Source organism: Vanellus vanellus (assembly GCF_965231255.1).
Source record: "Vanellus vanellus genome assembly, chromosome: 7".
NCBI lineage: Eukaryota > Metazoa > Chordata > Aves > Charadriiformes > Charadriidae > Vanellus > Vanellus vanellus.
This window is the reverse complement of record NC_138912.1, coordinates 17,935,682-17,961,191: the sequence shown is the minus strand read 5'-3', so window position 1 is coordinate 17,961,191 and position 25,510 is coordinate 17,935,682. Positions and strand designations below refer to the sequence as shown.

Genomic DNA, 25,510 nt, shown 5'->3' with positions numbered 1-25,510 from the left:
TTGCCCATGGCAGTTACATAAAAGCTGCAAATGTAATTGTTACAAGCTGTTTATTTAGCATCTGCTGGATTGTTTATTTGAAAGAATTTTTTATAATAAATATCCAGTATGACATACTGTTAAAATTTTTCCAGAACTTCAAGTCCTTTGTGTTCTTCACTGTTGTATTATCTTTGTCATGTCAGGCTTTAAAACATTTAATGTTATTGGCTCTGCATAATAGAGCTTTTGTTTTGCACTCAATATAACTATTTTTACCTTGTTTGTGACTACTAGGCTAATAAGAACGGCTTCCTGCATTTTGTAGTCTCCCTTCATCCAAAATGAGAGTAAGGGGAATAGCACTGAAATGAAAATAACTTTGCATTTGCTTAGATTATTCAAAGCTTAATGTTGCAACAAAACACAGAAAAAAAGATTTGGTTGTAAAACTGACAGCGTTAACTGTAACGAGAAGAGGTCTGTTTAAAGGAACAGAAAGGAGTAGGACTTGGGAGAGACAAAAACATGAAAATATGTAGGGGAGGCATCACAGCGTCCTCTGAGAGGGCCAGCAGTGACTTTCTGCTCAGTTCTTAAAACTTTGCTGACACCCCAAACCGCAGTAAATAGGGCAATGTTCATAAAAGTGATTCTACCCTCTGCAGCCTGCTGTGTCGGGCCAGTCAGCAGAGCAGCCCTGTTTCCTCCTACAAATTTCTGGGATTTCTTAGCATGTCAACATCAGTGCAGGCAAATGCTAATAGCTGCAGATGGCTTCATTGTATCTGTATGGTGCACATTATTTTTTTTTCAGGGCACCGTATGTACAGCTATAAGTTAGAAAAAAGTAGGTAATTAAAAACTCTTTGTAGCTGTCTATATCAAAGACTGGACTGAAGTACATCACCACAGATTTCCTTCTTTCAAATGATGTCAAAGTATTATGAACTGGGGAGTCAGGAGAACCTGAAACTAAGAAGCGTTTTTGGGTTTTTGTTTAAAGTGACTGGTAGAATGCTAAGGTTTGGTATTAATGCTATTTACATAATTTTCTCCAGTTTGTTAAAGTTCTCCTATACTATATGTTGTAAGCATTTTTATATGAAAGCAAACGTTCAGATGATTTGTGCCACAGAAAATCTTCACTGCAAATGGGAACGTGGATGCCTTCCACAAAGGAGTATGATTCAGAGGTGTGGAAATACTACTTTAAAACATAGGATAAGATTTCTGTAATGTGATTTTAGCTAATGTTATACCTGGTCTGCAGTACTTGAAATGGAGGAAATGCTGCCGTGAGGGGAAGCACCCAGGGAACGGTTTGCAGCTTCTGGCACTTCTAGGAAAGAGAGAGAACAACATTTCTAAGTTTTCAAAGTATGTTTTGTTATGCTGTAAGAAACTGGTTTGTTACAAGGACTTTGGAAGATCTGGAAATGCTTGACTCCTGGTATCACCAGGAAAGCTACCTACTATACATGGATGAGCCCTATATAAGCACCTGGGACACTTGCCTGTTCACAAGAGGAGCCTTGCTTATAAAGAAACAGTTTGGTTAACAATTTGGTTAATAGCCAGAGCTAGACTTAATATACAAGAAAAAAAAAGACACCACCACCTATGGCAATGGATAAAGAAAATGCAGGAACACAGTGCAAAAAGCACTCCGTCGGGTGTGAGAGGTAGCCATAAAGATGAGGGAGTCAGGAAAACAAGTGTAGCTCAGAGATAATTTTTCATTTATTTAATTCAACTGAAATGTGTGCACGTGTGCAAGAAGTCTGGGCAACTAAATAGGCAGAACTAGTAGGAAAGAGTATGAAGTTTAATTGTAATTGTGATAAAGTATAGTAGAAAATAGCTATTAGGGCTGAAATAAAGATGTTGAAGGGCTTAAGAAATTAGAAGGAAAATGGTTGAGTAGTATTGCATAATAATGATATAATAGAGATATGGGAAATTAGTATAGATAATTGTTTTCTGGTGAAACAATCTTAGCCAAAGATCGTATAGGTGTCGACTATATGTATAGGTTTACACTATATGTGATCAGAGTTCAGTACAGATCAATATCATTGTACAAGAGAAGATGATTGTATAAAGTTGAGTATTACTTACTCTGTTATTATGGGAGGTTCTAGGTACTGTTGGTTTTACTTATTGAGGAAAAACGAAATGCTACTAGGATTATTAGCACTCACCTAGTCCCAGACACAATACTTTGCAGACTGCTTTATCAAATCTTCACTAATACTGTTGTGATTTAGATTTTGGGTTCAGAAAGCAATAAGAATGTTATAGAGGAGGTCATACAGTGACTCAGAATTTAAAAATTCGGTTGGACTGGAGAGCTCAGACATCTGCATGAAATAGGTTCAGAACTTCTTCGTAGTAAAGATGCAGCTGTCTGGAAGCTGCATTCCAAGTACAGGGGAGACACTGTAAGGAGCAGTTCCAGCTCTCAATGAATGAATTATCACCTGAAGAAGGCTATTCAATATTAAGAATTTTGTTTTTTTCTGTCAAATTTTGACTGGCTAGCTGCCACAGGTACAGCTGAAAAGTATGTTGTACGATTAAAATAAGAATTGCCAGAAGTCAGGCTGAATTAGACTTTACAAAAGGAAATTAAAATAAATAATAAAGAGATTCCTTAGCTGTGTGAAAAAGAAAAGGGAAATGGGGCTGTCTACAGTAAGAATTGATTTTTAAAGATAATCTAGGTACTAAATCAACAGGAGTTCTGGTACAGAAATGGGAATTTCTGCAACCAAATTGTAAGCAAAACTCAAACACCTTAGTACAAGTGGTGGGACCAGATAATCCCAGAAATCTTAAGAAATGAGACATGGAATTACAGGGCTGGTAAAATTTTTTTTAAAATAAATTTCAAGTCAGGGTGGTACTGTATGATTGAAGAATACCAAACATAATTGCTATGCTTATAGTGGAGAAGGCTGTTCAGCCTGGAGAAGAGAAGGCTCTGGGGATATCTATTGTGGCCTTCCAGTACCTAAAGGGGGCCTGCAGGAGAGCTGGGGAAGGACTTTTTACTAGGGCATGTAGCAATAGGACAAGGGGGAATGGCTTTAAACTGGAAGAGGGCAGGTTCAGATTAAACATTAGGAAGAAATTTTTCACTTTGAGGGTGGTAAGGCACTGCAACAGGTTGCCCAGAGAGGTTGTTGAGGCCCCATCCCTGGAGGTGTTCAAGGCCAGGCTGGACGTGCCTTGGGCAACCTGGTCTAGTGGGAGGTGTCCCTGCCTATGTCAGGGGGGTTGGAACTCAATGATCTTCAAGGTCCGTTCCAACCTAAACCATTCTATGATTCTATGAAAAGTGACCTGAGAACTACAGGCCTTTTTGTCTGACTCCACAGAACACAAGGCCCTAGGAGAGAATTTGAAGGAAAGAACATTAAGATTTGGAGGTAAGGGTACAGCTAGCAAGAGGAAATCTGAAATTTACCCAAGTAGATAAAAAGCTATAGCTGTTTCATAGAATAATAGAGTTCTGCAAAAAGTGAATATGGTACTGTACTTACTCTGGACTTCAGTAGAGCATTTAATACTGTGCCATATGGGAAATTAATACTTTTTATGAAGAAGATGAAAGGTAGCACTAGGCTTGTATGGTGACAAGGAAAAGACAACAGGTTACGCTTAAGGGACATTAGTGATTGGGACCAACTGTATCTGTGATTAAGCTATTGGACCTGGCACAAAATAAGAATGTGTTAAAGAAGGTTTACTAGTCAGAGCATCGTTTAGCACCAGATAACCTCAAATAATAGAGTTACACTTGAGGGTTTAGTAAGAATTTGTGCCACAAGTTGAAGCATGTCAGTTGTGTGACAGGAGCAGACAAAGTTGAGAACATCATGCATGAACATGAACCATCGTTATACTTCCACAGCATAGGAGATGTAATTGCAACATACATCAAGCAAACATTTTGAGGAAAGTACTAATAATAGCATATGAAGTTTAAGCTACAACACATGCAGATTTCTATGTGGAATACTCATTCATTTACAGTGTAAGATATATGTTCAGATGGGAACATATGCAGAAATGGGCTGTAGGAAGGTCAGACAAATGTCTGCTAACAAGAGACTAGAAAAATGTTAGTTCTAATTTAGAATTCTGTGCAAGGAGAGTTCATATACATACTATTTTATTTGTTTTTAATTATGAACTGAAACTAAGTCCCTCTTTAAAAGCATTACTTAGAGAGGAGCTTTAGCATTTGCCATTATAAAAATACCTTCCCCCCCCCCCATGTAGAGAAAGAATAAATGGCTGGATGCATTAAAAACCTGTATGGCTTCCAGGCAACAGAAGCCTGGACCAGCACAGAAATGTCATATTTAGGGTTCCTCCGTGGCAAGGAGTACGGATGGGATTTTTATTATGATGGGAACTGAACCAAACTCCCTTTGGTAGAAATTTCCAGTAGTCACAAATGGAAGTGAATCAATTTACACAATAACCCCAACATACTACCTGAATTTTACTAGCTGAGTTAAACCCCTTGATACTTGATCTCCTCTTTGTGTGCATTAGAAAGACAAATGTTAATTTCAAACTAATGAATATGCATGGCATCTTGAAATAATCTTAATTCAAAGATTAATTTGAAATTACAAGTTAATCACATCTTAATTTAAAATCTGAATTATACTTACTTGGCAGAATTGAGGACTTTTGGAGCAAAGACCTGAAATAAATATCAACAGATTACAGAAAGGTCTGAGGAGGTCTACCCAGTTCTGAAAGTATTGAAATTGCGTACTTGAAGCATGCAGTGGTAGAATGTGTTCCATCTTACCCCTTTGTCCACTGAGAAATAAAGGCCAGATACAGGTATTTAAAAAAAAAGAAATCATATCCCACTAGTACTGACAATTAGGAATTTAAACATCTGGTTTCAATCACCATTACCTAATTAGAGATTACATCCTCCCATGGTTTTTGGTGGTGGTTACAGCATTTGTATGCATTTGCCAGGTTTGCTACTGTGAGGCTTTGAGAAACGTGACTTTCAGAAAAGCAACAGAAGGCTACAGAGAAAACAGTGAACGCGGCTGTGGGAAGTTCAAAGGGGAGCAGACCAGGCAGTAGGAGTTGGCACATTGAAATATTCAGAAGATGATGGAAAGGGATTTTACTTTTGGGCACCGCTTGGAAGGGGTGGAAGCGGAAGCTCTTGGCTGGAACCTCGTCGTCGTTCTGCTGCTGTAGGTTTTTCTGTAGTTTAGGAAAACAAATGGTAGAGTCAAGACTTCCTCAGAAATACATCGTCCCAGATAAGAGAGTCCCAGTAGCTGCAGGAGGGTTTCTTTTATTATTGTTACTTTTGGGGTTTTTCGTTACATGGCAGCTTGCCATCCTGTTTCTTTCTTTATTAACTAGTGGCATACCACCAAACGCCAAGGCAAAGAGCTGCGCTCTTGAGTGCCTGCAGGAGCTCAGTGGGAGACTTGCCTTTGGAGAGGAGAGCTGTGGGACACGGGGGAGGACGCTGGGGCAGGCTGCCTAGGAAAGCCCAGCCGGAGGAGGTGTGGCTGGCGGGCTGCGTCCTACCCTTGTGTTACACAGCTCCTGCTGAGTTTCTGCCTGGAGGAGCTGCTGCCTTGCACAGAGGTGAGATGCATTTTCGGCCTGTGCAAGGGACTGGCTCTTGCCAGGAGTCGGCTCCGTGTGAGGTGGTTCTTGCTGAGTTTAGAGTGATGCACTCGCGCTTCGCCTCCCTTCCCCCTTCTCTGCTCTGAGGACTATATGGCACATTGCTGGTCCATTATGTTGCACGTTACCCTGCCAGTAACCTCAATAGTTTTACTGTGACTGCTTTTTAGAGAACAATGATATTCACTGCAACTAAGGCTGGCCAGATCCAGTTCGAAACTGCTAAAACCAAAACCCCCTCAAAACTCAAGAATAAATTGAATGTGGTGGTGTTTGTTTCATGTTTTTAATAAAAATAAAATTAAATTCTGATAAACATCAACTTTTTCACAGTAGCGGAGATAATTTACCTTCATTTGCAGTTAAGGTCTCTCTGGAAGGTAAACATGGTTTCTGCAATAAAACAGAAGGAAAACAAATATTAAATGGCATGTCACTTGTACAGCAGATGTTTATCTTTTCATATTTTTTGTGAACTAGTTTATGTTAGAATTGACAAGATCCCGGAGGGATTAGGAGGTAGGGACATGGCCATTCTATGAAGAACCTCTAGTTGTATGACCTTGAAGCTTGGGATTTTGCAAAGTAGATTTGGAAGGAATCCCAGTTTGTGTGTATAAATAGATGGACAAAAGTAAAATCTAGAGATGTGTGCCTTTTTTTTTTTTTAAACTCCCATCAGCAAGTTTATGGTGTAACAAATTGTTTTTTCTTATCTCAAGTCCAAAAATGAAGAGTCCATCCCAAATACTTGCGACTCAAAATTTGAATATTTTCATCTTTGTCAAGCTACGCTCACAAACATCTAAACACATTTCTTTTTACTGAAAGTTAAACTGTCAGTTTACTCACAGTAAAAACTCGCCCAACCTTCCAGTTTCAATTTTTTTTTTTCATTTTGAAACAATGATAATAAACTGTCAGTTTCAAAACATTTTTCAAATTAAGTTCTTTGAAAATGTCAACCAGTTCTTTCACTTTCTCCCACAAGAGGTTTTGGGATATTTTTCTAATGATGAAATACTCACTGAAAAACCTCTGACAAATTCTAGTAAAACCCCACATCTTTTTTGAGCTATCACTCTTACAATAAATCCACATTCCCCATATGCAGCCCTGTATATTTCAGGGAATACTACTTCTGAATGGTTTGTGTTCCCACTTACTTCTCATTTTATTCAGTTCTTGCACTGTGTTTATTGTTACATCCTAGTGTATTGAATCCAAAAGTCCCTTTAATCAAAATATTTTTCTACTTGAGCTTTCTCACTGCTGCTTAGTTCATATAACTACACCCAAATATTTCCTTTCTTTATAACCCTTTCCCCTATTCTTTTTATGCATTTATGTTGTACCCAAACTCATGATAAAATTGTTTTACGATAAATTAAAAATCACCTGTAAAATTATCATTTGATTATGCAATTACAAGTCAACTTACTGGTGAATTTACTGCATTAGAAGTTTTCTTTCTGCAGATTGGAGGAAAAAGGAAAAGAAAAAAAAAAAAGAGTATGGTTATTTAGCAGATATGTGAATTCATTTAGCAACTAAGCATCAGGTTCATTGATTCCTAAGACATTTCTGGCCAAGGTGGGATACATCTCCTTACTGGATAGCTGTAGCAGTTAGAAAAAAAAAAAAAAAAAAAAAAAAAAAAAAGAATAAAAAACAAGAATAAGGGTATCAGATGTAATGTGAGTACTCAGGAAAGGTACTTATACAAGGAAGTTACTCTCTCTGTCCAGTCCTTAAGGTGACAACTTGGGTAGGGCAGAATAGTTTTAATGAAAAACACAGCTTTCTGCATTTATAGGCATGCACATGCTGTTGCTGCAGTATGTGACGAAATCAAGCATGCCAACCAGCATCTGCCATCAGTGGCAGGCAGTGAAGGGCAATGCCACTGGCATGCAAGCAGTATTCCTCCAGAAATAACGAAAGAATAGCTTGCCTTTACCTAGTCAGGATATCTTTCATGAACGGCAATAAAAATTACTCCTGAATTGATTGCCATAGGCAAGGACAGGAATTAGCTCATAATACACCTAGTAATTAACCCCATCCTATCAAAGAAGGAGTTCTGTTATTTTTTACTTACAGGCCCCTTGGTAATGGAGATGGAGCTGCTCCAGTGGGAAATCTGGGTTCTTGTGTGTTACTGAAGCTATGATCTAGAGATGCAAACAACATATTTAGTATGTGATATTAGCTGTATCTGAACAGAAGGTTTTCCTCACTGCCATTTAGTGTAATGTAATAAAGTTAAGAAATATCCATTGGTTTAATTTTTATCTTGACATGTTTTCACACCGATTACACTAGAAAACATTTTAGTATCATTTCTTGCTTATTGCTGACTGTTAAAGATTAAATTTACACTGACACACTCCAGTACATGCTATATTAAGGTCAACAATGACATACTGACAGCAAGTCCTTCTCATATTGCCATTTCTTCAGTACAGAATACTTACTTTCATCATTATTTTTTGCTTCATGATCCTGTAATGGAAAAATACGTTAGACTTGATATGAAACAATTAAAAAGGAATTATTATTAAATGGGAAGTGCATAAATAAATAATCTATTCTTGGTAATCTGTAGTAATGTTTAAAGAAATATTTGTACAGAATGCATATAATATCCAGAATACTTTTCATCAGCTTTTATGATGGCATATGAAAAATTTTAGCAAACATCAATCTAATTTTGAACATCCTAATAACCTTGGGAATGCCTGTAGTATCAAGAAAATTAGCCCTGAATTTTGCAGTGAGACCTTTTGGTTCATGTTTCATTTCTGAGTTGGAAAGCAGAAATTTTGCAGGAGATTTGAATATGCTAAGAATACATCTTCCACTGAACGGAGGATACTGAGTAGACTGTCTTTTCACCATGCTAGAATTACAGTATCACAGTATGCTAGGGATTGGAAGGGACCTCAAAAGATCATCTAGTCCAATCCCCCTGTCGGAGCAGGAACACCTAGATGAGGTTGCACAGGAAGGCGTCCAGGCGAGTTTTGAATGTCTCCAGAGAAGGAGACTCCACAACCTCCCCGGGCAGCCTGTTCCAGTGCTCTGTCACCCTCACTGAGAAGAAGTTTCTTCTCAAATTTAAGTGGAACCTCTTGTGTTCCAGCTTGAATCCATTACCCCTTGTCCTATCATTGGTTGCTACTGAGAAGAGCCTGGCTCCATCCTCATGACATTCCCCCTTTACATATTTATAAACGCTAATAAGATCGCTAATTGAAGCGATCCAACTCATTTGCTGTCTTCTTTTGTAGATGCTTTCTTTTGGTTCCCACTTGTCTTTTAGGGAGTCGGACTCCCATATGATAACTACCTTTCAAAGGGGCACCAGTTATTAATTTGTCCATCTTCATCTACCAGGTTAATGGCTTTTCACTAGCGTTGGTGACAAATGCATCCATTCTCTGGTTGGAGAGGTGTAATCCATCATCCAACAGTTGAGGGAGCGAGATGTAGAGAAATTTTTCTCACACTCGGTGTGTGGTCCCAACAAAACAATTGTCTCTCTTGATTCTCTGCAAAGCTAGGATGATATGCATCTCAGGGGTGAACTCAGAGAATGAATTAATGGAGAGGTTTCAGCTGAAATATGGCACTTGAGTCTGCTCTGAAGCAGGAGTATTCTTGCTAGTGCTAATCAGACAGCGGAATTTCTGTCCCACATTCTCCCTTCAGAAGGCTTTTTTTTTTTTTTCTCTAATCTTATGTTGGTAAGAAAAGCTGATAAATCGAACTATTTCATAAAAGCAAAATCCTGGACTTGGCACCACTGAAGAATTGTTCAGCATCTTACAGGTTACAGATCTAAACTGGTAGAATGTTGTGATGATGTGGAAGGGAAACTAAAATGCTACTGCTGTTGTATGTAGAAGTATGCAAATCCCGCTGCCCCCGCCCCCCCCAAAATACTTGGTTTATCTAGAAGTTTAAGGATTGAAAGTAAGATTACAAGATCATCTTATACCACCTGCATTACGTTAGTGTAACACCTAATGCTATGGTATGACCCTAAATTCCTAATTTTAAGCATCTAATTTCTCTATGTAGTTATCAGTAGACTGATTATTTCTTAGGGAGAATTCAGAGCACTGGGCTGGGGCAGAGTTTGATTCAAATAGCTTTTGGCACAGATACTGATGCAGTTACTGTCACCCTGTTTCTTGGTAGTTTGCTCCTTGTGCGTACCCTCTCTTGTGCTGGCACAAGTGTTAGTAGAGCTATGGTGCAGAACAATTTATGGAATTAATCTGACTGAAAAAGAACCTTTTATGCATTTACTTTTGCCCATTTGCTGCAGTTAGAGAAGTTTCCAAGTAGTTTGCTTCAGGAAGCCTTTGTTCCAGCACAGTGGAAGGGACAGATTGGCAACAAGAGTGGAGGGAGAAGAGGAATGACTTAAACACAGCCTTAGAAACACAAAGCTTGTAATTACTCCTTCATGGCCTGCATTCTCTAGTGATACTGGTTACTCAGACTGTCCTGTCTGACATTTTAGAAGGATTCCATTTTCAGAAAGTGTTAATCATTCATCATCTGAGAGGAAAGAGGCTCAAGGAAGGTGCTTCAGATTGGGCAAAGTAAGGTTCCTGGTATTTTTTAATACAAGAAATTATTTTTGTGGACCAAGACATATATCCCTTAAAACATTTGAAGTTTTTCTTGGATTATACAGATGTCCAATGCACCTCTTTTGTCCAAAATTGCAATATTAGCTCAATCTGACATTCAGAGTCATCTTTTTCCATTATTTAATCCAGATACTAAAAAGCATCCATCTATTTATACATATAAAACGCACAACAGCCCAAGTTTAACACATTCTTCTATAGTGGCACATTAATTACTCACCGATTTTGGATGAAGACGGTTTCTGGGAAGAGGCAAAATATTTCTGTAAAAGACAGAAAATAAGTTAAGATGAGTAGGATTTACTTTTTTTAATTGTTTGGCTCGGATACACCTTTCAAGATTTAGAGAGGAGGAGGTCTGCAGTAAATGGATTTAATTGCAGCTCTGCACTGCTGCGGTGGTTGTGGTGATGCTGCGTCCTTTGTATGGAACAAAGATGAGTTTCTGTCCTGGACCTCGGGTCCCCTGCAACCATCCACAGGACCTCACCAAACACTGTAACACTGTGTTGTGGATGCCACCTGCTCTTCCTGCTGTATATGGCCTATTTTGTAGAGTGGTGTCCTAGCAATGAGAATGCTTATGAATGATGATCACGAGACACTTATGAAGTGGCTTCCTACACTTCTGGGGACACAGGAGTGAAACAGGCTGCATACTCAAGTTTCCTTTGCCTCTTTTCTTCCAGAGACTTGGAATATAAATCAGGGATTTACTGTGTCCAGTTTTACAAGTAATTCTGTGGCCCATCCCCTGCAAAAACATCTCATATGTAAGGGTGCAGAGATGGGTAAAAGGACTTTAAACTGGCTTCTGAAGTTGTTTTACCCCTGCACTGGATCCCTAAAGGGATATTCAAGAAAACAGTACCCATTTGGCAAACTGGTTTGAATACAGAAATTTGCAAGGAAATGAGGATTTTCAATTCTTAACTTGTCCCAACATCCCTAGCTATTTGTGTGCTCCTACAATTGCTTATTTTCTGCAGGCTACACAATAGAGAGGACAAAATTTTGTCTCTGCTAATATTTCCTATTGATATAAGCTGCTGTTGACTTACCTGGAAGTATCCAGCTTAGGCGACTCTCTGGTCATGCTGTGCATGTGGGAATGCTCCGTATTCTGAGCAGGCATAGATGGAAGTGGCTTAGTGAACCTAGTAATAAAACATGAATTAGGATAGTTATATTTAACAACAGTGAATACAAAGGCACCCTCTCTTTCTCCTCCTCTACCCCCTCAAAATTCCAAAAAGTATCCTTAACAGGTTTCTTTTTAATATTTGTTATGATTGGGTTATTGACATTAACATAGAAATGGAAGACAATCTTTGTGTAGATAATCTGAAGAGAAAGAATTACTATATGTATATCTGCTAAAGAGAGAATTATCAAACATGTAGTATCTAGATGAGAAAATATATTTCCTGACAAATTTTAAATAATGCACAAACATTCATAGCAATGGTTACCTGGGTACTGGTGGTGGTGATGGTTTTTCCTGTAAGAGAAAGTGCACTGAATTATTTGGTCACTTTTTGATTTCATACAAATGCATTTGTATGAGCCTATTTATGTTATCACAGCCATATCTTATTTTTGCACTGTGGTACAGGTTTCTAGTAGAACTCTGCCTGGTAGTCTGCACTAGGATGGGAGAGGCAAGAAGTCACCACCAGCAAGTCTGTGAAGCCCCAAGTGCACTGCTTTGGCCGTATGTCACGACGGTACCAGCACGTGGGAAGAAAATTACTGTGTCAGAACTGTCATCGCTCCTTTGCTGCAGTTCTGCTTCTGGAAAGTACTCCCTTAAGCTGCTGCTTCCCAGACGGGATCACTATCACACAGGACTGGGAAACTTCAGCCCCATCCCGTTTACTCTGTTCTGCAGATCTTTTGAATCGGTTTGCCAGCTTTTCTGTGTAGGAAGTGTCAGAAAGTTTAAATGCAGACAGAGATTTGTTCCTATCTTTCCTCTTTCAAAGACTGATCATCTTTTTTTTACAGTCGCACTTGTGCCCCGCCTGAGGGCAATGTGAGTCATAAGCTATAGAAGGGCCTTACCTCTTCTTCAGGAACCTCGTAGACTTCTGTAGGGCAGGGAAGAAAAAACGTGTTCTTTGGTTAGCAAAAACGTACTGCACGTTACCAGAAAAACAGATCAGAATTTGTATCAATTATACTTCTGCCTCTGGAAAAATCACTTGGAGAATCTGCTCAGAGCTTGATTCTGCCTCCAAAACCCTGGTGTAGCTACACCCCGGTCTTTCTTCCCCCATCTCACAAGCCTTTTTTGTTAGGCTTTTTTTTTTTTTTTGTTCTCCTCCAAAGCAAGATGAATGCTTGTGTTGGGCAAACCTAGGACAGTTTAGAAAAAGATGTGTTATCTCATCTGTGGTAGCGTTTAGCCTTTCCTTGATTCTCAGGGAGAAAGACCGGGTGAATCATAAATACAAGCTGCCTCATTTGCATGGCCAGCATCCATCCCTGAGCTCTGTCACACGGGTGTACTTTAATTCACAGCTATTAAAAGCCCAAACCACCAGCATCCATTTCTTCAATGAAAACTGAATCATATTTCAAGAAATTTCATGTCAGGCTTCATCGCTTTTATTGTGCTGAAAAATGGCTGAGTTCCCACCAGGGGGAGATGTTCTATTTTTTTAGTAACATCTGTCAGGAGCTGGTTACTGTTGCTTGATACTGATTTACAGAAAGGCTAAGATTGAAAAGGGCATTTTAAAATGTCTGAAGAGTAACTCAAAATCTTAAGTCATTCAGAAAAAAAACTTTTGTAGTTTACAACTTGAAAGCTAAACACATTGCTAATGAATATGCAAAGACTTTTAAAGAACTGTGTGATCAATCTGTAAAGGTTACATTCCAAGCAATTAATGAGATGATGAGGATGCAAAACAACTCGGAGTTAGCACAGCTAAGGAAGATTAAGCAAGTATATCTGCACTTACAAAAGCAAATACGATTCCTCTTATTTGCTTCTGCTTTTGCCTCTTTTTTTTTTTTCCTCCAAGTAAATTGCTCTTTATAAAACTTAAATGTCAACACTGTTATCACAGGACATGCAAAACATCAGGCTATGAGGAATTTCTTTAAGGTTGAATCTTGATATGGCTTTAAAGTATTGAGTCTTGATTCCTATAATGAAATGGGATTACTGATTCCTGTAATTGTTTTTGCTGTATTGATCCATTTGCTTTCCTCTGCTACAGCAAAAGACTCAAAACAAATTAGTTTGGGGCAAATGACTTGTTCTAGTTTTATTCATGCTTAAAAAAGATTTACTATTCAAGCTAGGCAAAACAACTGCTACAACACAGAAAAACCTAAAGGGGAGCAGATTTTTGTTTTACTGTAGTATGTCATATTGTTTGTTTTGAATACAGCAAGCATAATTTAATATTCTTCACTCTGAGATTATTTTAACAGTGATACAAACTCCACGTACCTTGCATATCAGAAGTATGAGAAGGCTTTGGAGAAGTGGGGGGGACTGACTTTGTTGTCTTCATAAATCTGTTCGCAGGAGCTAAAAACATATTCATATCCTTATATACTTGTGCATGTGTATATGCATATGTATATTTATATATATACACATAATTTTTAAAAAAATAACAATGTAACATTTATACCATAAGAATAAATATTAAGTAGGTCCACATGACCTTCAACAAATCAACTGAGGCAGAAAGCAGCTCTCATTTTAAAGGGAAACATTATTCAGTGTTCATGCCTTACTGAATAGTTTTGATACTGGCAGTAATGTCAGAGAGCAGAACTACTCACTCTTCTCTGTTTACTTTTCACCTTTGGACTGTAATAATTTCACTCTCCAGCTAAAAATGCTTCAAATAGTGAGTTAAAAAAAATAATGAAGCAGAGTCTGTCTTTATTGACTGAAAATCTAAGACTACTTGTTCTTCTCCTGAGGCACTTCAGCAAACACAGAATTTGAATGCCGTGACTCCCTTGGATGAGGAGGGAGATGACATGCCATTAAAAGCTTCCTGGTTGTACAAGGGCTGGACTTTGGAACAGCTGAGTGAGAGAGACAGGAATTAAACATGGCTTCCAATAAAGTTAAAAATAATTTTCCTTGGCCTTGTCATGGGCCAAAGTAGCCAACTGCCTTTTTACAGGCTGCGTTCTCTTTAATAGATGCGCCTCCACTCTTCGAACCCTAGAAACAGACATTAATTTGACCCATTTTTTCCACAGCTGTTCCTAACAAGGTAATTATTAGCTTAAATGACTAAAACTCACATTTTGTAGGTAGTGATGTGCTGCTTTCTGTGGGTTCAATATAGTTATCGTCGTCATTGTCCACTGGCACAATGTAATTATCCTATGAGAAACACAGGACAAAAGCCTACCAGTTAAACCTCCCTCATAACAACAAACTTTTGGGATTGAAGCCCTGGCAGCAGCTTATAATAGTTGCTGTTTCACAGTGACTGCTATTTCAGGCATTTATTGTCCTACGTGGATGGGATTCTCCAAGACTGAAAACCCTTTACCAAATTACTCCAGTTCTGGACTAGTGGATAAAAGCCCTCCCTTCCCTTTGGACCTGAGGTAGCCTTTGAGGTTGCACTCTTCCCATAGCCTGCAACTTGTTATGGATGAGCAGAAACTATTCTGTGGCCTAAAGAGCCTCCTGATGTAGGCAGATATCCCCTAGGAATCAGCACGGTACTTGCAGATCAATGCTTGTGACGTACAAAATGATTTGTATTTTAGAAGCTATTAAGGAGACCAGGCCACATCAGTGCTCTGTAGTCTGTCTTACGATCGGTGTGGGGTCATCAGTCATTTATACTGTCAAAACAAGTACATCTATAAATATTACCTCATCATCACTACACTCCTTAGGCTTCGGTGGTACTTTTGGTTTTGCAGCAGGAGAGGGCAGTGGCAGGGAGAGCACGGATGGCTTCTTTGGTGTGGACATGGCTGGACTGGGCGTACTTGGGAGAGATTTGGTGATGGGAGGAAGCTGGTGATGACTGGTGCGATTGTCTTAATACGGGAAAAAACAAAAATTTTATTAAAACGTACACATTAGCCTCTGAACTGTCTTCTACTACCTGTGCAAACAAGTCTTTACTATGGCTGCAGCTCAGGTCAAAAGGCAGACCTGACTGTATGCTGGTCCTGATGTTGAGACTTGTGAGCAAACTGGTCCTATTTCATTGCTCAAGGTAGCAACCTAGTGCTCTGTATCAGGCTGCCGAGGGTGCTTCGACACCAACTGTTGTATGAACAATCGTCTTAACTCCTTGGGGGAAAGGTGGTGGCTGGGTGGTATATGTCCTGTACCAGTATGAACTTTGGTGATAGGAAGTGAGAAAGGACGTATCTGACACAGGAGAAAAACAACTGTTACATAGCACAAAGGGTGGGACTGAAACACAAAGTATGCCAGCTCTTCCTCCCCTTTTAAAAGAACACATAGGTGAAGTGCTGATAAACTTCTATAAGTAGATATGTAGCATTTTTGCACTTTGATGATTATTCTATAACCAGCAACAGTCTTTTATCGTACCAAAATGAAAGCAGGCTTCATGTCAATGTTTCTTTTCCCCATGGCTCAAACCTTCATCTAACTGAAGGTAACTCTCATTCACTTCAGTGCAATCTGCCCATGGTTGAAAAGAATCAAAACGGGAAGAAAAAATGCCTTTATGCTGGACTGATGTAAATAAAATCTTGATCCTGTTCTGTTTTTCAGGATATTTATCCTCCTCAGTACCAATCTTGAAGGACAATATGGAGTGAATATTTGGGCTGCTTTGCTCTCTGTTTTACTGCTTTTGGAATAATGATTTGAGATACAGAAAAGATTAAGGGACCTGTCTAGTATTATGTGCTTAATCGTCAATACTAATTCCTGTGTTAAAATATGTGGATGAATCTGGAGCCAAGTTAGTGATATCCCCTGTATCTTTGCTCGAATTTTGTAGTTAGTAGATGCCTATCAAAGTCTCTAGGACACATTATATTAAAATTCTAAACACTGCTACCGGCAACACTGACCTGTTTCATGCTGTAATATCAAATCATAGCCCTGAAAGCTAAAGATCTGCTTGTCAGAATTAAAAGCAAAACTCTTGACAGTTAGGACAGGTTAGTTAGACAGAAGGACAGGTTAGTCCATTTGAGGCCACTTCTCTTCTGGTACTGATAAATAAGCAACTATCATGCTGACATAGTCAACTACTCCACAATTACCTGCATATTCACCCCTAGAAATAGGGAATGCGGAAGGAATCTTCTTTTTCTCCTGCCCACTTGGAGGCGGCTCATAGCTGTCATCAGGATTCTCTTCACTGGGGACCACATACATCTCAGAGTCAGAGTGGTCATCCGGATTTTCATAATCACTATCCTAGAAAGACAGAACTTCCCATTTCTCATCTCATAACATACTTATGGCTTCATAGCAGTGTATGACACAAGTATCCTTGCAGGAGTACAATTAACTAAATTATGTAACCTTGAAAGGACACGTTACACTCCCATTTAGGGCTCCCTCTCTAAACAAATAGGCACTCCCGCCTGCCTCCCACTCTGCTCCTCCCAGGAGCTTCCTGCTCCCCGTCTCCTTGCTGCCTCCAAGCAGTCCTTTCACACCAAGAGCTCAGTCTTCAAATTATGGAGCAACAGCTCGTTTCCCTTCACAGGACAGTTCCTTCCTAGTTCCGGCTGCAGCTCTTGATGTGTTCTGTCACTTCCTCTCCCTTTCCTATTACAAGGGTACTCAGTACCTAACTTCAGAAGGAAACTAGTCACTTCAGGCTGATGGCTGTACCCTTACTTTACATGGCTGATGACCATGACTTGCTTCATTCTAATGTTCTCTAAAATCTTATAAGAAAATTTTCATTTTTAGGAAGAAGTGGCTTTCTTCTCCTCACCCTCCCACCCTCCCTCCCCCAAACAGATCTTACTGGTTTCTGAAATTACCGTTCAGTTTGAGAAGTCCCTCAAATTGATGCCATGAGCTTACTTATCCAAAAAGCTCAGCATCCACAGCTACCACTCAAGGTGCTTCTTAGCATACTTCTAAGTTGAATGTAAAAAAAAATTGAGGTAGCTAAAAGTCAGTGGGTACTTGTAAATAATGCTGATGTAACAAATAAGATAACATTTCAGTAGTATTAAGTTCAACCACAAGTAAATGATTCAAAAATAAACTTATTATTATTGCTTGTGCTGAACTTGCTACAGTAACCTCCTACTACCCCAAAATATGTACTTACGAAATCATCTGACCATTGTTCCTCTTCATTGTCTGCATGTTCTAAACCAAACATTAGAGTTATTTAAGAAGATGGAATAGTGAACGTGTTTGTCTTAAGTATAGATTGCAAAAAAAAAAAAAAAATCTATCATATTCAGTTAAAAAAAAAAAAAAAAAAGTGGTCAAAATTTCCTAAACAGTTCAGAGCAACACATCTGGTTTGGACTGAATAGTAAATTAAATGCCTCCTTGCTTGTTTTTGATAAGTTGTTTCAGAGTTGTTGGAAAAGCATTAGAAAATGACAAATGGCACATGGTCTGAACAGCAGAGCATGCACTTTACCCACAGTGTCCTGCTAATGCATCTAATTTTTTAAGTAGGAGCAACAATTTCTACATACTAGATCTATTGCTGACCTCTGGGCCTTGCATTTTCTTGTTTCTCGGTGAAAGCTCCGAGACAGCATGCTAATTACAAGCGTTTACATTAAACATGGAACAATTATCTGATAACTTCCAAACTCTGTCCTCTTTGCTTCAGTTTTCATATCGCTGTTTCCTTAACAAGATAGCTGTTAACTTGTAAAAACAGGCACGAACTACTATTTTGTGGGCAGTGCTGTATGATAAGCAAATATAGTTCTATATCTAAGATAATTCATGACATCATCATTATCAAGTTAATAGTATTAAGATTCTGAATCTGTGATGATCCATTTGTTCAATTTTTCCCTATTTACTTCCACATCACAAATTCTGGCAGAGAGGGCTGGATGTGAATTCTCCTCTGTTTTTAGAGTAGCCTACGTGCAGAACCCTGGGAAATACTGATTTTGAAAGAGTAGGTACTTGCTACTCTTTCTTCATACTGGGGCAACTTGGCACGTTTCGCTTGCCTCTCATCTCAGAGGTGGGAACTACCTTCAGAGTTGTTGATAATGGTTCTCATTAATGTTGATAATGTTTAAAACAAATTATGAGGAAAAGTATAGCTGAAATACTGTTAGGTGTACAGGTATCAAACGTAAACAGACATGCCGTTTAAATTTACACTAGTACAGCCTTACCTGAAGCATAATCCCTTTGTGGTAGACTTGGTGGAGGTTTTTTTTTTAGCCTGTAAACAATAATTATTACATTTATGATCTAATAAGTAACATTCACTAGAAGGGAGCATTAGCCAGACACATAAAAGAGCTGATAACAGAAGATACCTGCAGCTGAAGAAATACAGATTACCATCACAGATGCTTAGCAAATAGCTGCAGGAGAATGCTTTGAAAAACTAGAAACAGATAAGAAATTAGAATCTAATCTAAGTGTTTGGTTTTTTTTTTTTTTTCCCCTAAGAACATAATTTTAAAAGAACAGCTTCCTTGCCCACTCCCCCTCCTCTTCATTTCCAATGCAGAAATACGTAACATAGGGGTCAGAGATAAACGCACATCTATCTGAAGATGAAAGTCTGTTCAGGCTCACAGAGACTTTGCTAAGACAATGGCATGAGAAAGCGATGCAGTACTCTCCAGTCATATTTTTATAACTATAATTTTGCTTGCACTTTGTTTTCTAGTTAATGCTTAACTGTATAATACGTCTCACAGGGCCAGATTCTGTTGCCACTTACTATTATTTTATGGTCTTATGCCCCTTTTTTGTAAATACTGTTATAGTGGCATTTGTAATACCAAGTGAATCAAAAGATAATTTGTAGAAATACTGAAAGGATCTCTGTGGCTATACATATACACACGTATATGTATGTGCATGTATATATATTTAGCAAACAGGAGAATACATATATGGAATATATGTGTTCACATACACGTGTGTACTCCTGTTCATACATACGTTTGTGTGTATATATATGTATACTCCTGTTTGCTAAATTGCAGCTGTGCAGTGAAGGCACTGAATTACAGCCAGTTGATATATCAATTATTTCATTACCCTGTAAAAAAAAAAAAAGAGAAGAATTTGGGTATAAAGTCAAAACGGATGGTGCTTGTGTGACATCAGAGGCCAGACTGATGGATCTGAAGAGAAAAAACACCTTTGCTTTTTGTGTTAATGTTTTATATGGCTGCAATTTACATTAAAATGACTCTTCAAAGTGACTTTTGAACATTGTCTGATAGCTCCCCTGTAGCACTGGTGGGAACTTCACCACTGACCTGAACCTTTACCCACTGAATTGATGGCTTTATTCATTCTTCAATCAGGTCCTAACAAATTCATTTGCAAAAATAAGCACATTATTAAAAAAAAAAAAATTGTCCACAAAGAATTTTCTTGTGGTCTCTGAGCAACAGCAGTGACTACAAATATTGCTTTACCGCAAGAATATTTAGGTCCTCAGCATGCTGCTTAGGTGCCATTGTTCAGGTACCAACGTAACTCTGGGTGGTGGCATGCTGGCTCTAACACATCAATTTACAAACTTTTCCCCATCTGTTTTGATAAATGCTTTGGCTACTTTTGAGTTGAATTAATGAAATTCTGTTGTTCAGATAGTTAGCAGCAACAACAAAAAAAAAAAGCACATGCATGAATCAATGAATAAATGGAGCAGGCATTGCTAAAGCTTAAAAAAACCCACCCCAGAACTGAAAAAAAAAACCAACCAAAACCAATCTAGACACATTATTTTTGAAGTGTTTACCTGCTTTGTTCATTACTAACAACACTAATGATGGATAGCTGCCTCCTACGAGTCTTTAACTTCCCGCAGCACAATACAACTTGGTGTACAAACAGTAAATTAAAAAGCATTCTTGACAGCCCTGCTGTTGTCTTCTGTCCAGGTTAGCTCAGGCGTGTTAGAAAGAAAAACCCAGGGCCACTGCCAGGGCGGATCTCAGGTGTTAGGGAGGTCAGACCGAAATCGATTAATGTACTTTGAACAAGTCACGATAGACATGTTGCAGAGATGGTGGAGACTTGGAAAATGGTGGAACTGAGGCAATAGTAAGAGGCTGTCTGGGTCACAGCGTAAAGTCACATTCTATGTTTCCAATCTGCTAAGCAGAAGACTTCAACACTTTGTCCCAGGCCCTGTAAATCCTGGCAGTGGCCCCCACAGAAAATGTAAATGTGTTATGATGAAAGCATACAAAACACAGATCAGAGGCCTGTGTCTAAGCAGCCTATCATGCCATTGTGCAGCTCAAATAGCATACCGATCCCAAGTATCTTTCCCAGTTTTGCAAATAAAGGCCACTTGTTCATTTTGGAACCTGAATATCAATAGAAGAAAAAAAAAAAATGTTTCCGTCACAGAGCTGAAACAGGTCATGGCCACATCTATATTTGCTAGAATTTTTTCAAATACGTTATTTATTCTAAAATTCAAATACACTTAAAAAAAAATAATTCTCACTGTACTGGTATGAGTACTGAGTGCCAGAACTGGAACCCAGGCTCTTTTGAAGTCAGCTGGAGCTTCGCTTTGCAAGAGCCAGAACTTACCCAATGCACCAACCACAAGGCAAGCTCAAAAGACATAAAACCCCTATGCCAAAGAGTCATTACTTAGCTGTTTCGGATCCTGATGCTATTATCCACATAGATGCTTGCAGAGTGACACTGACTCTGTCCTGTTCCCCTGAAGTTAACGACAAGGGACTGAAAGAATCCAATGCCATCCAACTGAGCATACATATTTAAGTGGAAGATGGGATGAATTCCTAATATCTTTTAACAGAGTTATATGAAATTACAGCAAATGCAATTTCCAAGTAAAATACTCTAGTGCTACTCTGTTCTGGACTTAAGTTACAGGTGAAGAAGTATCTCTGTTAGTTGTGGTAGAACACAGATTAAATAATTCAAGTTTCCCTTTACTTTAATAGGACCAGCATTTTTCTAAATTTTAGTAGAAAATGAGTAATGTTATGGAGATTTTGAAATATCCCTGAGAAATTTCAGTTCTAAAGGACTCAATGAAATCCAAGTACATTCATGAGAGTATGTTCACAGGTTTTTTTAAAAGCAACATAACACATCTTCCTATATACATTTTAGCTTCAACAAATAAACAGGTAGCATTTGAGAAATTTCACATAATGGGGTCTAAATGCTGCTCACACAAGAACAGAATGCAATGTACAGAAATTCACAGTAACTTCTAGGAGAATAAACTATTTCATTTTAAAAACCAATATATTCTCAGGTTTTCCCTCTGCAGCACACCAAGGCTGATGTTTTGCTTTGTCGTGTTTTCCTGCACTACACAGGTGAATTATTAAACAAACTGCAGCAGAGGTTCTGGATTTTTTTCTTTTAGCTGCATTCAGGAAAGTAACCAAACATATATAGTAGTAGCCCTTTACATGTAACATCTGTAAGGAGAATTAAGTGCGTTTCCTCACCAGTGTTCCACTCACTCCCCCAGCATTTAAGATGTGCCTAAAAGCTCCTTGTTTTCAAGAGTCCTTCACTTTTCTGTTAACTCCGTACAGAGTCCACTTCCTCCCTAGGAATCATTTTTGCTTAATAGGATTTACAAATATTATATTGACATTTTTATTGAGTTGAGTATTTATAGTCCTAAGTGCACTAGATCATCACACTTGTGATTAAAAGATAAATTAATTGAACTTTGCAAAAAACTTTTTCAGAATTCCTAACAGATGCAATCCAGCTGACAGGTAAACTTTTCCTAAACTGTATTCTCATGACCTAGTGGAATAGTTTGTTATAGCTTTGGAAGTACCTGATGATGGTACAAAATAAAATTAATCTGAAACTCTTTTTTTTAAAAAAAGGTGTTATTACTACTTTTTCACACATTTTCTTTACAATGTGCTGTGGCAGTGAAATGGCATATAGCTGCGATTTATTTATCTTCACTTGATGAAATATTGTTATATTAATAAAAATCCTGGCACCCAAAACATTCTATTCAGCTACACATTGAAATTCATGATTCTTCAGAATACAGTTAAAATTAGGTATTGTACTTTTCCCTGATTTCTCTTTCCAAGTGTGGTACAGCTTGATTTGAGTACTTTTCTCTCATTGTTTAGTCCATAAAATACCACTTTTTCCTCTGCCAAGGGTTTGATCATGGATATCTTCTAGTTGCAGCTATGCAGGTTGAAGAGACCTTTAGTGACAGAAATCCATTTTTCTGCCTGACGTTACCACCTAAGTTATACCTGGTTTAGGAAAATGGACCAGACAAATCTGACGTAAAAACTTACCCAACTAAAAAGCTGGGTAGAGCAGATGAGATGACAATGCATCTTCTTTCCATTTTTCAGGTCATGTGGCAAACATGATTTCAAGAAATGCACGTATTTGGATTGTGTGCAGTTAGATGAATAACCACAAGTTTATGATTTCCAATGACTTTGCAAAGGGAGTTTTGATAGGACAGGATATCACAACAAGGTGAGTAACTGGAAATTCTAGTTTCTTATTCAATACAGTAGGTCAGCATGTACAAAAACTTTAGGGTTAACTCCTGACTTTACTGTATATGCAGTATGACTTTTAGCATCAACTTCAACTGAGCTAGGATTCCACCAAACAAAGCCTAGAGGCTTAAAGCTTATGATTTACAGATAAGTGCTACATCATCTTTACAGTGTGATTCAAGCATAGGCAGCCATCCTGCAGAGTGAAACCTATGATTTCTTTCTGACTTACCCGTTCTGTATTACCACGGATGTGAATATGGAAAAAATGCCTCCAGCTCTCATTGTTTATACAGCTTTGGCTATACCTATTGCTTCTACATAATCCGAGTACATAATCCTCTTTGACATCATGATCTGCACAGCAGCTGGGACTCCCATATTGTAAACGGTTTTGCATGTGACTAAGGACAAGCAGGTGAATGGCAGCCTGCAGCGAGCAATATTTTTTGAGTCAGGATGGGGAATAAACAACAGGAACTTGTAAGCAATGAAGAAATAATCTATAGTTTTCTTTCCTGTTATCACCACTGTTCAGACTGCTTTCTGGAGACCTTTAAGACACACATGGATGGTAGACATACCCCTCCCTATCCGCACCTCGCAGATGAACTAGATTGGAGAGCAAGACACTCGATGCAAGGACTTCTCTTACTTTTCTGCGTAATCAAGAGCCAATCCAGATTTTAGAAGCATCTTAACAAATACTGGTAATAAGTCAAATGTATTTAATGAGTATCTGATCATTCTTTCAATTTCAGTATTAGAGGCTTACAGTATACATGTGTGACAGCTTTAAGCCTGGGATAAGCAAGTACGCTATTTGGCTTCTCTAAAATTATTTCTACTTATAATAGGTTTGAAATTGAGCCAAAACGAGTTTTTTTTTCCCCAGCATATAGGCAAATTCCAAGTCTGTGCTACATTAAGCCATTTTTTTGTACAATTTTCCTGCTTCAGTCATGTTTAGATCCTTCACATTTAATTAAATAATCCTGTAATTGAAATGGAAGAAGTGATCAACTGAATAACTGCATTTTTTAGAAAAAGCCCCCAAAGGGCACGTTCAGAGGAATACAGCCAGATCTAATTCTGCAAAGCTTGGCATCTCTTGTACATATCCTTATCAGTGCTGTCAACTCATGCCTTTATTGCAAGTCTCATTATGTGCTGGGTTCAAGATTCAAGTTCTGAAGTCATGTGCAAATGTGAGAATTGTTTCTGCAATTTAAAAAAAAAAAAAAAGAGTGAGTTTCTGATCTTCATAATTGCAGAAGAGACTGATAGGACTCAGATGAATCACAGAAGTATCAGAAAGGTTTTTTTTGCATCTCAATTTGTATTCTTACGGCTGCGGAGGTGAAATGTGAGCTTCGTGCTGCTGTCATACATTAAGAGTGTTTTTATGAGACTGCTCTTTTTTGTGGATTTTTTTTTAATCTTGAGAGAATCAAAGAACTGCAGTGTTATAGCAGCAATCTTGTATGTGACATTTAATGATGGCACCTCTGACCTTCCCAGCTTCAGCTACATTTAGTTTTTGTTATTTTTCCCTTGTTTGTCCTTCCCCTCTTACTTTCAGGGAAGGACACATAGTCAGAGCAATACTGATTAACAGCAGAATTCATGTCCAGGCAACTATGGGAGACAATTTGTTGCCTCAAATTATAAATTTGAGATGTTTCTATTGTTTCTGCCATCTGCTTTCCTCTCTGAGGCATTTGAACTGGACCCACTGCAACATTATTAACTGGGAAGTAGGAAGCCACCCTTTATTAAAAAGCAACAACAAAACCCACCCAATCCCCCTTCACCTCCCTCCCCTCCAAAAACCCACCAAAAGCCTTGACAACCTAGAAGCTCTTCCCTGGGAGCAGGTCCCGGGTGAAACTGCGTTTTTTGCAGACAGATCTCTGAACACAGTGGTCTATTTACATACACACCGTGTTAAAAACAAAAGCACGCTTAGATTAAATTAAAGATCCAAGAAGTTGAAAGAGGGTAATTTTAAAGGAAAATTTGCCTTTGTGCTTGTGCAGAATTAACAAGTACATATACCACGTGACTATGATTTACTGCGAATTGCAGCAGTGCTGGAGTGAAAGAGGATGAGTGAAGGAAAAAAGCCATCTCAAGAATCTATCTGATGTATCAGGTGTTACCATCAGAGCCTGCTCAAGGTTTGTGGACAGAAACACAGCTGTGATAAAGAGGCCACAATGGAGCGCTTGACACCTCAGGGTACTCCTCCTGCCTGGGGAACGGGTGAGCCAGGTGGTGGTGGCTGCTGCTCCTGGAAGCGCATCCCCCTCCTCTGCCAGGGACCGCAGCTGCCCCACAACCACCATCCCTGCCTGGGCTGGCAGCCGGGGCAGTAGCTGTAGCCAGCCTGGCTTTCCTGAGCTCTTGTGTAGCCAAACCAGCCAGAGCCCTACCATTTCTCCCACCAGCCTACTGACCGCTTCATATATACCTAAAATTAGCTCTTG

The 25,510-nt window shown here is 38.7% G+C and overlaps 1 protein-coding gene across 1 annotated transcript in view; it reads right to left on the bottom strand.

Annotated features, from left to right (window-relative positions):
- The window catches only part of BLNK (B cell linker), a 102,341-nt gene that overhangs the window by 5,537 nt on the left and 71,294 nt on the right, over positions 1-25,510 (bottom strand). The window contains exons 5-22 of the mRNA XM_082486466.1: positions 20,781-20,837; positions 18,669-18,718; positions 17,621-17,661; positions 16,590-16,746; positions 15,208-15,377; positions 14,622-14,703; positions 13,804-13,884; positions 12,402-12,427; positions 11,810-11,838; positions 11,399-11,494; positions 10,558-10,600; positions 8,148-8,175; positions 7,772-7,844; positions 7,112-7,142; positions 6,021-6,063; positions 5,154-5,232; positions 4,671-4,702; positions 1,242-1,321 (exon numbers count right to left, since the gene is read on the bottom strand). Coding sequence (XP_082342592.1) covers positions 1,242-1,321; positions 4,671-4,702; positions 5,154-5,232; positions 6,021-6,063; positions 7,112-7,142; positions 7,772-7,844; positions 8,148-8,175; positions 10,558-10,600; positions 11,399-11,494; positions 11,810-11,838; positions 12,402-12,427; positions 13,804-13,884; positions 14,622-14,703; positions 15,208-15,377; positions 16,590-16,746; positions 17,621-17,661; positions 18,669-18,718; positions 20,781-20,837 — 1,198 coding nt within the window. The remainder of the gene's footprint in view (positions 1-1,241; positions 1,322-4,670; positions 4,703-5,153; positions 5,233-6,020; positions 6,064-7,111; positions 7,143-7,771; positions 7,845-8,147; positions 8,176-10,557; positions 10,601-11,398; positions 11,495-11,809; positions 11,839-12,401; positions 12,428-13,803; positions 13,885-14,621; positions 14,704-15,207; positions 15,378-16,589; positions 16,747-17,620; positions 17,662-18,668; positions 18,719-20,780; positions 20,838-25,510) is intronic.